General features: G+C 35.5%; 1 protein-coding gene and 1 long non-coding RNA gene across 18 annotated transcripts in view; one reads left to right on the plus strand and one right to left on the minus strand.

Moving 5' to 3' along the window:
- LOC122521253 (neurogenic protein mastermind-like) overlaps window positions 1-15397 on the plus strand; it is a 161768-nt gene extending 146371 nt beyond the window's left edge. For 12 of the 15 annotated variants that reach the window (XM_043641816.1, XM_043641820.1, XM_043641817.1 and 9 more), the window contains 6 exons: window positions 6862-6924; window positions 7350-7724; window positions 10676-10856; window positions 12388-12699; window positions 12810-13061; window positions 13145-15397. In XM_043641816.1, the coding sequence (XP_043497751.1) occupies window positions 6862-6924; window positions 7350-7724; window positions 10676-10856; window positions 12388-12699; window positions 12810-13061; window positions 13145-13377 (1416 nt within the window). In that variant the 3' untranslated portion in view covers window positions 13378-15397. The remainder of the gene's footprint in view (window positions 1-6861; window positions 6925-7349; window positions 7725-10675; window positions 10857-12387; window positions 12700-12809; window positions 13062-13144) is intronic. The other 3 variants (XM_043641818.1, XM_043641819.1, XM_043641821.1) reach the window with 3 other exon arrangements.
- On the minus strand, window positions 298-4694 carry LOC122521256. Of its 3 annotated transcripts, none has more exons than XR_006304707.1 (4): window positions 4652-4694; window positions 3126-3288; window positions 2296-2469; window positions 298-1719 (listed from the first exon to the last, which is right to left on the minus strand). It is a non-coding gene; the product is annotated as an uncharacterized LOC122521256 (long non-coding RNA). The 3 variants fall into 3 exon arrangements; XR_006304705.1 differs by having other exon boundaries at window positions 298-1759; XR_006304706.1 differs by lacking the exons at window positions 298-1719; window positions 4652-4694 and adding an exon at window positions 4041-4577 and having other exon boundaries at window positions 2310-2469.
- Window positions 15398-16209: the final 812 nt, after the last annotated feature.

Raw genomic sequence — 16209 nt, forward strand, 5'->3', positions numbered from 1 at the left:
TTATCGTTTACCACTACGAGATGAAAACAAGTTTTGGAGATCACTAAGAAAGATTTCTTTTGGAGATTATGGCACATAATTAATCAGTCATGTTAACGGAATTATAGTTGAACATTGGAATGTTGTCCACTTGTTAAAAGATCGTCGAATACGTAAGAAATTACAGTAGATCATTAACAATGAAGAAAATGAGTTTAATTAAACATATGTAGGTAAAGTAAAATGAGATGAGATTATACCTATCATAGTTCTCTCTTTCTCTCTTTTCTCTCTTCTCTCTCTTCTCTCTCTTCTCTCTTTTTCTCTTACTCTCGCGACTCCTCCCGTTTTCATTTCTCTGTAGAGAGAAATTACCGAGTACTAGTGACGACACGAAATGCTCCATTGTTCTACGGCTCTAACTTTTCAACCGGATTATTCGTCTGCTACCAAGGCTCGAGTATAGTTATTCTCGACTGTCATCCAACGAATACCTCCGAACATGAACATCGTGTTCTAAAATACGGACAATCATCTATTGCTTGATCTGACTTATTCGCGATTCTTAATTGACATTTTGAATTTAGAACAAATTATGATCAACTCTTTGGTTTTATGCATAATATATATATAAATATTATTCTATGACATTACTCGTAAATGATAAGAATATAAAACTCTAAAGAGAGAAAAATAGCTCGTGATATATGTACGACAAAACGATCATGATGATGAGCGCATTATATTAAGTACTATGAACGTATTTCGTAGACAAACGCATAAATGCCGTGTGTGTCAGCAATATCTCGTAATATGACTTACGACGTGGCAACGCAACATCGGGCAATCTGCCATTTTACATTTGCATTTAATACTCGCATGGATTTTCGTAAACATCGACAATTTCTTACACTTTGAATCTCGAACTTGTTAAAAATTAAACGCAGACCTGTGGTTGTTCATCATCACTGAGATCTTAAGATATTATACTTTGCCTGATAAGTATCAATACATAACTCAATTTAGATCACATATTATATTATAAAACTGAAATATCTAGTTTCACACATTCGATATATTGAAAATAATTGCTTAAATATAATAGACCAACAAAACTGGATTAAATTTTTTTGTAAGTTAATAAGTAACAGATTACTGAACAAATAACAAGTAAAGAGAAACGGTTGTCGTTGATTTTCTGCTAACTCTGCGGTAGGTTGTAACCGTTGGGGGGTTGTAGTGGTAGTGATGGTGCAGATGGCTTCTCGTTATTCTGCCAATGATAGTACATCGATGAATCTACTCGGTACGTGCAATCAACACACTCTGGGGTGGGGATAGGTCAGTGACCGCGAAAATTTGTCCTGGTTTGACTTTGTGATTTCACTCTTCAAATTTTCATTTTATTTTTCTCCAATTCTTTAAGTGGTTACTACTATATTTAATAGATCTTAATTATTACAAGTAATCGAATCGATAAGTATTATATTCATTCGACAATATAGTTCTTCTCTGTTTTTGAATCCAATCGTATTATTTATGACATGATTCGATTGGCCGAATCCTCAATGAAAAATTATTCTCATTCAAACTTGCGAACAAATATATTTCGCTAGATGCGCTTAGATTTATCTCTCCACTGCTGCGTATTCCGTCACGAGGTGTCCATTCGAAGGTTACCGTTGGGATGCCATTCCTCTTGCGATGCAATAGTACTCGCGAACCTCGGAGCGTTGCACCCTGCAAAGTGGATCAGTGGTTCTCCGATGCGAACTCTCTTCTAGAAAGCATTTCCCATGATTATTTATACTATATTTACTGTCAAGATCTCATTTTATGTTGTAAATCATCGATTTTATAGTTTCAAAATGTTGCGATTAATATAAGTCATTTCTTGTGTTCTTGTGAAAAGACTTCTTTTATGAAATATCGTTCACGATTTTATTAAACTACTTCATCGATATAACATTCCGATTTATTTTTAAAGAAAGAATACATACATTGATATTTTATTCAAATATCTTTAAACTTTTGCTCTAATAAAGTAGAAAAGTAGAAATAATGTTCGAATAATATAATTAAACGAATAAAATGCGGTAACGAACGAAACATTTTATTAATTAAATCAAGTATCATATATAAATTTGTTCGTTGCTCATTTAACAATATTAATCGAAATGAAAGAGTACAAATATTTTTAAAAAAAACACGTTCGGAGGAAGTGATTGCATTTGACTTGTTTGAATTCTATGAGTTATTCGGTTAAACGCTTCGCCTTCTTCTATATCCTACCTTCTTAACTTCTACTCGCTTTACCTTGCTCATTTTTCTTTACTTTTACACTCTTCTCCTCGTTGGTAATAATGCTCTTGCTACCGCATTATTGCACACGATTTCACAAGATTACACAGTACCGGATTATAAGACGCATTTAGAAGCTCAGGAGTTTCCGCCCGATTCTCTTCAACCTCGTCTGACTTCTCTATTTTCCTTAAAAAAAAAAAACCTGTTTATCCTACTAAAACTAACTAAAACGTCTATTTTTATATTCTACAAATTTATATTTATCGTCATAATAAAAATATTTGTAGCATCTCTTCGAAATAAGATTCAGATTGAAGACATAAATTTAAAAGACTCTACATCGAATATAATAAATCATACGACTATTTGGTTAACAACTCTGACGTAAACTCGTTTAATATTTAACCATTCGACTATGAAACATTGTATTTTTCATTTTAAACGAGCGATTATATGAGCAGATAAATAAAATGAAAAAAAATTCAATAAACGTCGTCGAATTAATTCCTTCTCGTTGATATATTGTGTCTTCTAAAGAATACGAACATCTTCATCGGAGTTAACGTGATTTCTGCTTCGATCGGATGTTGGTTGGGAATGAGCACCTCGAGTAGAAGCGCTATGATTAGCGATTACCACATCGTGATATTAGCTACAATACGATTCCACGCCTGTACGCCGCGTGCCTAGCAAACACGTAGCCGTTCAAATAGCAAGATATCGTGCGACCAAGTGTGCGTCGTTGACGACGACGACGACGACGACGACGACGACGACGACGACGATGGCCACACTCGGACCTCTCCTCGACAATATGCTAATAACGAGGGATTTATACTTACATTAGCTTAGCTTCCATCTCCACTTTACTCTATGCCATAGTTTCGACTTAGAGAACGTTCCCCCTTTGAAAATCGGTTTCATTTTGAGCTCCGTTATTCTATTCTTCTATAATATGTATGTGTATCTATATACTATTTGTGTGGTCGATAACCTCGACCAAACCTGAAATATAATGACTCGATAAATAATCAACATTAATCGATAATAAGAAAATAATAAGACTTTTGATTATTCCAAAAGTTTCAAATATATGTGGATCGGGTATCTCCATGCCAAATATAATAGGAATTCGTAAGGAAGTTGACCAAGAATCATAGATAGTTTAATGGATAGAACAATCGCATAGAAAGCGAAAGATCTTGTTAGGTTCGTTCTAGGTCCGGTGTCAGTTTAACGGCTCAATCTTTTCACGAATCTCATATACTCGTATATTCATTAATAATTTAATTATATTATACAAATTAGACTTGAGTTTTTTTTCTACGAAAAGTTGTATAATACATATGTATTATAGATTCAAATAATTTAATTTAGTGTTAAATTAGATGTGAAAATTATAAGAGAAATAAGTAGGTTAATTAAAGTAGGAATATTTCGTAGATGTATTTAAACTCCTTTGAAAGCGTATTACAAGGTTGAAATTTCATGAAAGTGTTTCTACCAGCGAATCGATCAGCCGATATACGCAAGACCCACCTAGTGTTCTATAGTAACAAAGATAGTAATTACGTTCAACATATTGATCTCTCGTATCGCGTACATGTACTCTGCAGTAAGAATTTATTAAGCGTTAGCGTTCTACACGATCGATAGAATTCGATGGGATCTAGTTATAAGCCTTATGTCATTTATTTGATGTTATATTTTGAATGCAATTAATTATTATAAATGTATATATGAAACTATACTCATACTTTAAAATACATTTTTCGAAAATTTTTCATTCTAAAATTGGTACAGCAATGTTCGGTCATTAAGAATTACACCTTTACACCATTATACTCTTCTTCTTTACGATATACTGCAATGAAAGCGGTAGATTTTGCCAAAAAGCTTGCAACTAATCCATATATGGGCGAACTAACGAGACACGTGCTTCGCAGATGTCGCGACACAACGGAGTTCCCGGCTAGACGGCAGCGTGATTTAGGCTAATTATGCGTGACCGGACGAGTAGGTTTCTCCTACACATTTGTAACTATATGCCCTTCCGGAGGGCTCTTGCTTCAGTAAACATGTAAACCGCACGCACACCACGTACGTCGACCCTTCTGTTAGTGCCTCTCTATGTACATGCATTTGTACGTATAACATTTCGCAAAGTACGTGTCATCATTCGAGAATCATGAATAACACGGCAAATATCTTATTGTTTACGTTTATTTCTATATAATTTAAAAAAAATAAATCGATTTTTTTTTAATTTCTTTTTATTAATGAAATATACTTATTTAACGAAGAAATATAGAGAAATGTTTTCAATCAGTTTTCGAAAAAATATCAATTATAATACTTATATACGAACACATCAACATACGTCGCGTAGCCGCTCGCATACGCGAGTGTCGCTTACGATCGCGTTACAACGCTATCCACCTTGTATACGTACCATTCTAGTACACATGCGCAAATTTTCTTGGCTAAACATAAATCGCATGCGCGTACACATTACCCTGTCGTGCACTCATAGTATTACTTTAACATACATAACTGTATATGTATATGTATATGTATATGTATATGTATATACGTATAAACGCACATAGAGTTACATAAGAAAATCTCGTTATATAGCTACTCACATGTTACGTACTTATACATAATCACATATTATACTGAATGTGTGTATGTAACTCCCTTTTCTTCTTTAATGTGTGCGTTCCTGCGTATATGTATGTTTGTATATATTCCAATGATGGAACACCGCCTACCAACACTACTACTTTGAATATAGGAATGATACGAATAACACTGCGCGTTGGAGAGAATTCGAGATAGTGGTCGAAACGGGAGGTCAGCTCGTGGGGTTGTGGAGTTCTCTAATTACCGTAATGAAGATCTTCGTGAAAACGGTGACAGGACGCGTTCGTTTGCGTATTGGAATGTTCATGCTACTGCCCTCTCGAAAGTCATGGAAATTTTCAACGGTAAACGAAAGAGGCAGTTAAAAGAGTGATAGATGAAAATAAAATATTTTCCACACATTTGTTTTTCATTTGATTTACTTATCGAATAATGATACTTCGCTAAATCTTGTCAATAAAATGATCGATTAGGTTGCGTAGAAAGATTCAAGGATAGGCATAAACTAATTAACACGAATAATCTCTTTTATAACTTTTTTTCTCCACCAATTACGTTATATTCGCAAAAACAACTAGTCTGTAATTACAAAGTTGTTGCATTCTAAAAATTCTATTTGTATATTTCGATAAATTGATTATAGAAAATTTGTTTGCTAATTATTAATTATTAAGTAGTAATTATCATTCAAAATAACTTCAATAAATTCTTAGGTAATGTCAAACGAAATATATCGCCTATCTTCGAAGATATTCGTAATTGACACTAGTGGCTTACATTAGATATATTATACGAAGTCCTCGATGCGTTCGTACGAGACCTTGTGACACTTTAGCAACCGCTGTAGCCATAAGTCGTTTGCTATAATAAAGACGCACCACTGCGGTACCACCTCGTCGATTTCCATATGATGCGTGCCCGAACAAAGGAGTAGCGGAGACAACCGATAAGTGGTTCGAGGTCAATGAGGAATGTCGCACGCTACTATTATTCGATGCTCCTGATTTAACTTACAAATAGATTAGAAGCACTATGAATTTTGCTCTGATCGTGATTCGTTAAAAATCAACGACTAAACATTATTTCGGACTCTTATCGCGTCTCTTAACAAATTTATAATACAATATCTCCTAACATTTCACATTCAAAATAATCACATCGCAAGATCGTATAATCACAAAGCAAGATCGTATTATTTTTCAAAGAATAGAAGGTTTAATAATCACGTAGTGATTGAATTAGAGAAGAATGATTAAGTTCCTAATATTGATCACAACTCACTGACGCATAGCTTATTGATATGAATCATATTCACTTCGATAGAAGGAAGTAGTAGATACAATAGAGATTACGAAGTATGTACACAGATTCTTAAACTCCTATTGTGAAATAAGAAATAATCAATAACGCAAAAAAAGGTACTTTTTGAAAAGAGAAAGTAATGATTTTATAAACGTTAAAACGTGTCTTTTTCATCTTGCCAAAGGCTCCGATAGCAAATAATTTTGGACTTATTCCAATCTAATCAAGCATAAAAATAAATCCTCACGGTTTCGATTATACCGTTTTCATTGCTATTTTCTTGGCATATTTTATCGTTAGTTTGTATTAAGCCGCACAAGATAGAAACTCGCACTAGATTACGACGCGGTTCGATCAGCCAGGGTAAAGGTCATCCGCAGACACAAAGCTCGGAGTGTGGGTTGTTTCTTTCCTTTCATCTTCTCTTTCTTTCTCTCTCTCTCTCTCTCTCTCTCTCTCTCTTTCTGTTTGTTAAAGCAGTTCAAGCACATCCCCGAACTCTTCCCCTTTTGTCTTTCTACAACCGAATGAAATAGAGGGGAACGGTAGCCATTTCGTATCATTGCCTACGATACCAGCAAACGAGACAGGACAATAGTCGCCACTTGTCCGACGTTTTTTTTTTTTCAGAAACTAAATTCTTGGCCGCCCGTGGCGATGTTGAATGTACGGAAACAAAGGGGAAAGAGAAGGGTAGGAACCAGTAAGGTTCGATCGAAACTTCGCGATCCGATCTTCTATTCTAGACCATGAACCATGCACGACGTAAAGGATATCGCGTGTACAAGAGCGCGCGCAATAATAAGAGATCAGGAATTTAAATGAGATTCCGGATAGAGCTATCGACGTGCACGATACTCGTAAAATATTTATTCCCCGGCTGGGATCTGTTTTACGATTTTCGGGATAGATGACGTATAGGAAAGTTTCGCTTCTGTGCGACGGTAAACATGGGGATATGTAAAGTATGCCCATTTACATTGAAAAATGGTGACTCCAGGAGATATCACTTTAAAATTTGACTATACGAAAAAGCATGAGGTCTTGGGAATGCAAAAAAATATCATAAAAATCACATAAGAACGATGATTGTATCATGAATAATTTGTTGATTTTAGGTATCTGCGGGTCAACATATGCAGCTCACAGGAGATTTAAAACCTGGAGTATCCGTGGCTGCTCAACAAGGGATGTACTTTAATCAACAACAGGCACCTAATCAATCAGGACCTGGCCAAGCAGATACTTACTGCTCAGTATCGCAATCACAGACTATTAACTTCACTCAGCAAAGTCTGAGACAGAGAGCTGCTGCTGCCGCTGCTGCTGCTGCGGCTGGTAGCGTCCCTCAAACTGGTGCTGCTACCGGTGCTCGCGGTCATCCCCAGCAGGTCCCACAAAATCAAGTGGACCAACATCAACATGCCAAGATCATGCAGCAGCAGATGATGCGCGCCCAGCAGGTAACTCGGACGAACATTTATTCTAACCAGGTAACTTGGATGATTCTTTTATATACATCGATTTTTGTTCCCCTTACGCTTAAATTGATTCGATAATTGAACAAAATTCTGTCCCTTACTCATACTAGTCTGTTCAAATATAATTCTCCGAAAGAAAAGAACTTTTTTGATTATTAAACGGTAGAGAAGGATCGTGACACGAAATTGCAGACCTCGCATTATCCAAGACATTAAATCCGAATGCAACGGCTGAATCCGTTCTCGCGATGTTTCTCTGATGTGCAACAGGTATCAACAGAAACTTTCCAACTCTTGTATCTTTTGTATCCTGAAAGAAACGACACAAATAGCTGCGTAGTGGTGGCTTCTTAAAGACGAACAGAAGGTAGTCAACGAAACAAGAAACGGATCCTTTCCGTTTGAAAAATGAAGTAGATCCGTCGTATCTAAACTCGACGTTTTAATTCTGTTGATAGAACTGAATTTACTCTTTACCAGCATTTAGCAATACAAACCGATATCTATCTTAAAGAATGATCTCAAAATTTAACGATCTATTAGGAAAACATATACTTATTGTTACGTTGTAATAGTTTTAGCAATAGATTATATCGACAAATATACGAAATAGACGTAGTAACAGTACATCGAGATAAACATTTTATTTTCTAATTATTGATTCGAAGAGAAAATGTTAAAATGATGTAGGTATTATTAACAAGCTCATAGTTCAAGAAGAAATCGTAAAATGAGGCCGTACGGTGGTTGACATTCGCTTATATACAAATAAAATAAATTAAGTAAGATCATTAGCTATTCTAGAACGCTCTAGGATATCTAAGACGATAAAAATGGGAAAGTAGACGTATCACATACTTATCGCCTTCCGTTTCTCCTCTCTATATCTACCTAATCATCATATTCTCGATTAAAGATATTTACTTTATATTTTCCAATAATATTAACAATTTATTTACCATTATTATCTAGACAAATAATCTCTACATGGAATGTGTGTTAATAGATCATTGACAAATTCGGACAATAGACTATATTAAAAATAAAAACGATGATACCAAATCCCTAACAAAATATTATATGCTGGAACGAATCGAAGCGCAGTTCGAACATACTTACACCCACTCATATCTCTCGTTACATTCGCGAACGCTCGCCATATAGTTTATTAACAGATGACTCAGTTGTAACGCGATCATTATCTCAATAATGTTAAGGTACACGAGAGCCAATTCCAGCCATGATCCAGTTACTAATTGTACGTTTCACGCAATTGGTTAGTCATCCTTAGATCGTAACTACCGAGTTTCTCTTTGATTCTCCCCTCTCTTCTTATTCTCCCTCTCTCTCTCTATATCTATATATATATCTTTCTTTCATTCTCACTCTTGTTCTTATCCTATCATTTATGTTATTCGTCCGTACGTAGACGCGCTGAAACGCCATAAAAATATGCATGTTGATGCGGACACGCGATTGAGGATCGCTAATCGAGATACATAACGCATCAATCAACTCTACTATTTAGAAATGTCTAAGGAAGTTTTGTAAACGGTTATGTTGAATATCATGATAATTAATAATGATTACACAAAATTATAATTTATAAAATTTGTTACAAGTTCTTTGGAAATACATTAATTTTGTTTATAATTAATCGTCAATTTTGAATCATCGTTAATGGTAACGATTGTAATTGTAAGCATGCTCATAATCCCGTAATTTTTAAGATGTTTATTAAAATTTTACGTCGAATGTTAATTAATCATTTCGCACAACTTCTATATTTGATATTATTACTGATACGCGAACGGAAGTAGGAAACTTTTAAGCTACCGCAAATGTTAAATGGACGCGCGTAATTCTAAATCAACTCGACTCGTTCGTCATTATCGAAAATCGATAGAAAATAATGGTAGCTTTCCTATCGTCGTAGATTCGCAAGTACTCAACTTCGTTCGGATTATCCGTATCAATTGGGTAAAAATATTTATTCGTCCTTCGTTCATTATCCTATTGCGAAATCTGAACTCTCAACAAATAGAGTTCTCGAACTTTATTAAAATAAATTGAACATATTCGAATTGAAGATTTCTCAATCTATTTCTTGAAAAAAAAAAGAAGAAAGAGTCAGGTTATAGGTGACCCAAAGAAAAGTCGCCGATGTTTTCATAGAAATCAATTGGAAAGCACATGCGAAATTACTACGTGCCCGTTTTAAGGATGACTTCCTCCGTTCTCCATTGGCGCGGTTCTTCGAGAGAGCAAAAGGGCGTTGCTCGGTTAATCACAGGTTGTTGCTCGGCCGAGAATGGAAAGACGTTACCGTCGACTATATACATATATATAGGACAAGAGACGACGCGAAAAAGAGTAAAAAAGTTAGAGCGAGAGAGAAAGAAAGAAAGAGAAAGAGAAAGAGCAAAGAACGTATCTGGCTCTTCTCACAGTCCTCTCACAGTACGGTTTTTCTTTTGCTTGGTCCGCTTGCCCGGCGTTTCTCCCTCGCTAGAGGTTCGTTGCGCCGGCGTAACACCAGGAAATGGAAATGCAATCCGCGAGAACTTGTGCAACGACGATAATTCGAACGCTTCGTAGCAGCTAGATGACAATGAGCCACAACACGGAGAACCGTCCATCGATGCATATCAAAAAGTTTTACAGAGGAACATCGTCGTAACGCGTCTTTCTTTCCGTTAAAGTCTCGATCCTTAATACTTTTAAATGTGTTACTTTCTGTTTTTTTTTGTTTTGACACTTTCGAGTCGACCATATATTCCGAATTTCGGAAACGGATGAAGCCTGTTTCCTGTAAATTTTACAAAGCGTGTCAAATATAGCGTGATAGGGGAACAGTTTCGTTTACTGTCTTTATATTCTCTTCCCGTTTCATACACGGTATAACATGTTAATTTATCCTCGATTGGTACACATCTGATGTTATTTCCTTTTTATAATCGTAGGCTATGCAACAGCAACAGCATATGACAGGAGGAATAGGAGCTGTACGGCCACCTCCCCCAGAATACAAAGCCGCAGCACAAGCACAAATGATGCACGCTGGCATCGGAATGAGTCAACAGGCTAGATTTTCGAATCCTGGACCTATGCGCAGAGTCACACAGCAACCGATGCCACCTTCTGGTAAGTTATCATTTTATATTGTTCATTTATTTATCGTAAACGATAATTTCGATAGTTCTACCAATACATCATTTCTTTCAAAGAAAGCGAAGAATGTTTAACGTCTATGTATCGAAAAAACCATTTATTCGTGCGATTAGACGATTTTTTAACGATCATCCTTTCAAAGGTCGTGAATAGCGTTTAACAGTCTGACGCATCAAACGTTTCCTTAGAATCTAGAAACCTGTTGCATAATGTGACTTGAAATATCGATGACCTGACGTTTAAGAAAAGAAAAACCACGAAGCAACTACCGGTTAAGATGTTTGCACTTCCGAAAGAATAAAGATCATTCTCTTCTTGATAAAAGATAGAAGAAAGAGAAAGCATTCATCAGGACTCGTTTTTTTTTGTTTCTTTTTGCATAACCGACAAGAGTTAGAACCACTGAGCTTCTTTTATAGCCTTTGCTTACCGTTAGCTTTTTTTTTGCATTTCTCTTGTTTCATCTTCTTATTTTTCCCTAAAAGTACATCGGCCGTACGTCACTTTCGTATATACTGGCGTCCAGCCAAAGTTAGAAGGCACTCAAGGTAATGAGAATGCGTCCCTATTATTGATTCTTTCATCCTTAGCCAAAGCTCGAAACGCTCTTTCCACGATGATGGTTCTTACTACTTCGAGAGTGGTTTATTACCAAAGAGATTGGCATTGGTCAGTCGATTATGTAGTACTACCTTTCTCCACCTAGAGATCAAACGGGAATCTTCCCTTTTTTTTTATCCTTTTCCAATCTTTTTATACCCGAGAACGTAACACTTCAACGCCCTCAAGTTAATGAGAATCGTTTTCCCTCACCGTTCGAAAAAGATTCATGAAACAATCTCTAAAGCGACGGCACGAATAGAAAGAGCTTACGTAAATTTCATTGGAAACCTTTTGCACTTCTGTCTCCTTGCATCAGTGAAAATTTTACGCGCAAATGTAATATTATAGTAATTGTATTAGTAAATTTGAATTTTATATTTATGTATTTGAAATTTGTAAGAGGATAATGGATTTTTACGGAAGGAAGGACGGATGTAATCTTTAACAGCAGAAGTCTGGTCGCATTGTCTGAAATTACAGTATTTTCGTTGATTTAAACATTCAGTAGAACAGCTCGACGTAAATGAGTTCAGTACCGTTGTTGTATTGAATCTTGCTTGGGTAGCTCAGGAAGATAGCGAAAAGTGAGACGTGTATATAGATAGAAGCGAGAAAGAGAGCATTCGAAACTATCCTTATCCACCATGGCTTCCACAAGACTCTTATCGATCTGGTCGAACTAAGTTTCGTGAAATCTCATCCAAGGCAAAACATATAAAATGCTATCTTATCAATTTTGTAAATTCGGCTTATGACTTTCGAATAAAATACAATACGCGATGACAAATATAAGTTTTATTTTCTTGAAATTTGTTGTTGTCCTATTAAAAAGTTTGTTAAAAAAATATTGAAATAAAGTATGAAAAAGAAAAATAATAATTCGGAACTGTTTTGAATGTAGGTCCGATGATGAGGCCACAAATGGCACAGCAACAACAACAGCAGGCGTTGCACGCAGCTGGGGGTAACATGTATATGAGTAGCAGTAATATGGCTGCTATAAGCAGTATGCATCAGATGCACCAGCGATTGGGTTATCCAAGGACCAACAATCAACGGCCGCCGAACGTCAGTGTCGGACCTCCAGACGGTCTTGGCAATAATATTACTGGACGTAACAACCTACCAGAATGGAGACACGTTTTGTTGAATCAGCAACAACAAGGCTTTCAAGCTCAAATGCGATCACAATTTAATCAACAGAGTCATCAAGGTAAGCATTCATTTTGTTTACTTTACAGCGTTTATTGCGTTTAATCGTACATTTCTCTCGTATTTTTTTCAACGTACATATTATAATTAAATCTTTTTTTCTCTTCTTAGGTGGTTTCGGTATGGGTGGTACTGGTGGTATGCAGATAAACGCAGCACAGATGCAACATCAACAATTAATACGTTCACAAAGCAATGCTATTGCCAATCCAGGAATCGCCAATAACGCTCAGATGCAACAACTTCTTTCGCAACAACACCAGCAACAAACTTTAACAATGCAACAGAATAATAATCAAATGTCCTTACAGATGCAGATGTCGCAATCGTCTAACGTTAATTCAGTTTCCAACAGTGGCACTGGTGTGTTTCGTAACAACCAATATTATATGTGAAAAATGCGAAAAGAGTGCGGATTGGGACGAATAACTCTGTTCGTCTTTCAGGCTCCCCACTCCATCCTCATCAACAATACGGAACGGGGAGTCCAGCAGTCCGCACACTTAGCCAGCAACATACTCAACCACCGCCAACGACCACGGATCCTTCCGTGGCAGCGGCTGATTTTAGTCTTGAGTTTTTGGAAAATCTACCCGCGGGAGACACATCAAACTTCAGCGCTCAAGAATTGCTTAACTCGCTCGATTCCACAGCAGGCTTCAACCTTGATATTCTATAAAAGTGAAGTCGTCTGATAGTCTCTTTAAAGAGTCTTTGCTATACGCGAATACAATCGAACACTCCCATCTTTTACTTCGAACTTATAATAATATATGTAACCTTTGAAAATTTTCGGATAGTGACGAAGTAAAAAGAAGATAAGCCGTATCAAGTATTTTACAACGCAAAATGCAGAGTTTCTTTTGAAACTACACATGTGCAATTGCATTCCACTTGTTATTCTTTGTTCCTATCATACTGCTCGAGTCTTGTTACTTTCTTTAGAATCTCATCGATATGATCATTTTCTCAAAAGCTTTTTCCAACTTTCTTGATCACTATCTGAAAATTATTCAATAATTCGATTCCTATCAGATTTTCCATTTTCACAATTTTCATCGAATCGAATTGAACGATGTGTCTAAACACATTAATAAATTTCTTCATGGGGGTGTATTCGATTTGGTCGTTAGAAGAACCTATTGTTCATGCATAAGCATATTCATAACGAATGTACGAAACGGGGTAGTACCAATAGTAAAATTTTTTTTCTCACGATAATCACGACGTCTCTCGATGGGAGAGAAAGAAGAAGGTACGAAGTATGAGTAACGTAAGAATAAATGAAAGATAAAAAATGAGAGACATTGTAATGAACATCGTAGAGTATCATTGATCTTAAGTATTTAAAAAGTAAATTACGTCGCGCAAATCGATGACGATTAGATAACTTGGGTCGATTGTGTCCACTATCGGCCGTAGTGCGTTTTCGGCAGCTCTTTCGGCTGTCGACTATTCTTCTAGGCAATCGCGTTTAGTAAAATTTAATTTTTTATCATATCCGTTGATAAGAATAATAAAAAACGAAAACGGAAGGAAAAAATTAGTAGCGTGGAACATCAAGTGGCGGCCGAATAATCCGTCTAGCTATCATTCGTTTTCTGACTCCTCTTATTTTAACATGATTTCCTTGCCGAGAATTGTGCAAGAACCCAAAATTACAAATTTAAGATCGGGACTGGTTATGATTGGAATGTATCGAGTCGGGACCCGAAAGTTTGTAAATGCATAAACTTATTATCAGATTTATCTAATCCAAATATTCGTTATTTCAATTCACGAACTAATGTTCAATTTGAGATCCGAAGCTCGATTTAGAACATTATTTTTTCGTCTTGTTCTGTATTCAAATTTTTAATTTGTGACTTTGCATTGTAATCAATCATTAAAATTTATCTCCAAAGAATCCCGAAAAACTTTCGAAACTCCCGACCCAATATGAGCCCGTAATTGCGGATAACCGCAAACGCTTATTTTGCAGCTAAAGAGAGAAAGAGATAGATAGAATACGAGACGGGTTGTTACATAAAATATTAAAAACGCATTTTTAAAAGTAATCCGTCAGAGTGATCACGCGCATGTACCTATGTCTGAAAATTCGTTTTACTCAAACAAATTTAACATTGTTTTAGTCCGAGGACGATGAATAAAGTGTTGAGTGCTCACGTCGACGACGCTAATCCGACTTCGACGAGCACTCCATGAAGGATAAAATCGCTGCCCTTGATCCTCCACGTGAACGTATGCTGAGTGAGTGATAGAAAAAAAAAATAAAAATAAATATAAAGAAAAAAAGAAAATCATGTTAGACAAAAAAATTGGATTGAATGATCAAAGTTACTTAACCGAACCTAGTCCATCGCGGTATTCGTTATTTTCTCAACAAATTCATGCAAAAAAAGAAAAGAAAGGAAAAAACACTTATCGCCTTCGCTTTTTAGATAAACTGGAATAATGAACGAACTTGAATAAACACGTGCGAGTGTGCACGCTTACATTATCGAACCGCCTTGAATTTTAGGTTCCGAGTTAAGAATTTAACGTATAGTAATATATATAAATATATATGTATATTTGCATATGTATATATATATATATATATATTACATATATAGTATGACATAATGTTTAAAGTGTAGCATATTCGATTATGCCGCAATCTTACGGTATACAATTAACAAAAAGTCAATTATTAAAAAGAAAAAACATACAGATCAACATAAGTAGATTTTTTTGTTGATGAATTTGCAACCCGTTGACATTGGAACCGCTCAAGCCAAACCAAGCCAACGAAGTCGCAAAGGCATTATTATTATAATTATAATTATTATTACTATTAGTTTTATTATTATAATTATTAATATTATTTTTATTCTTCTTACTATTATTATTATTTTTATTATTATAATTATTTCTTTAATGATTATTATTATCATGAGACGGGGAAGGGTAGGACAAAAGAAAAGAGAATGGAAAATATGAAAACCCCTCCTAAATAAATATTGTTACGATCTGTAGCAATTTAAACCTTCATTGTAAATAATTCTACGACTTAGAAAAATAAATTCAAGATTCTCAGTTTGCAAAGTTTAGCGAAGTAAATTTAAGGATTATCTTATATACATAGATACATTTCACGATGATAATAGTAGTTAATAACAATGATAAAGAATGAGAGATAGAAAAAAAGGTAAAAAGGAAAGTATAAGTGTGAAAAATAGAACGGAGGTTAATGAAAGATAATAGAAGAGTGAAAGAGAGTAGAAGAACAAGAGAGAAAGAGAGAGAGAGAGAGTGAGTTAGTGAAAGAGTAAAAGAGCGAAAGAGAGCGTGAGAAAGAAAGAGATAAAAAATGAAAGAAAATTATAAAAACAGTGGAAAATGGAAGGTAAATATCGGCGACAGAGCACATTCATCGATCAGATGTATTTATTGAGTTTAGTATCGAATGCGCTCTTTCGCTTTGTCGAAGTTGCACACAATTGAATCCCGGTGAAGTAGATTCCGTTTT

The sequence above is a fragment of the Polistes fuscatus genome, unplaced genomic scaffold (assembly GCF_010416935.1).
Source record: "Polistes fuscatus isolate 324 unplaced genomic scaffold, CU_Pfus_HIC Scaffold4, whole genome shotgun sequence".
Taxonomy (NCBI): domain Eukaryota; kingdom Metazoa; phylum Arthropoda; class Insecta; order Hymenoptera; family Vespidae; genus Polistes; species Polistes fuscatus.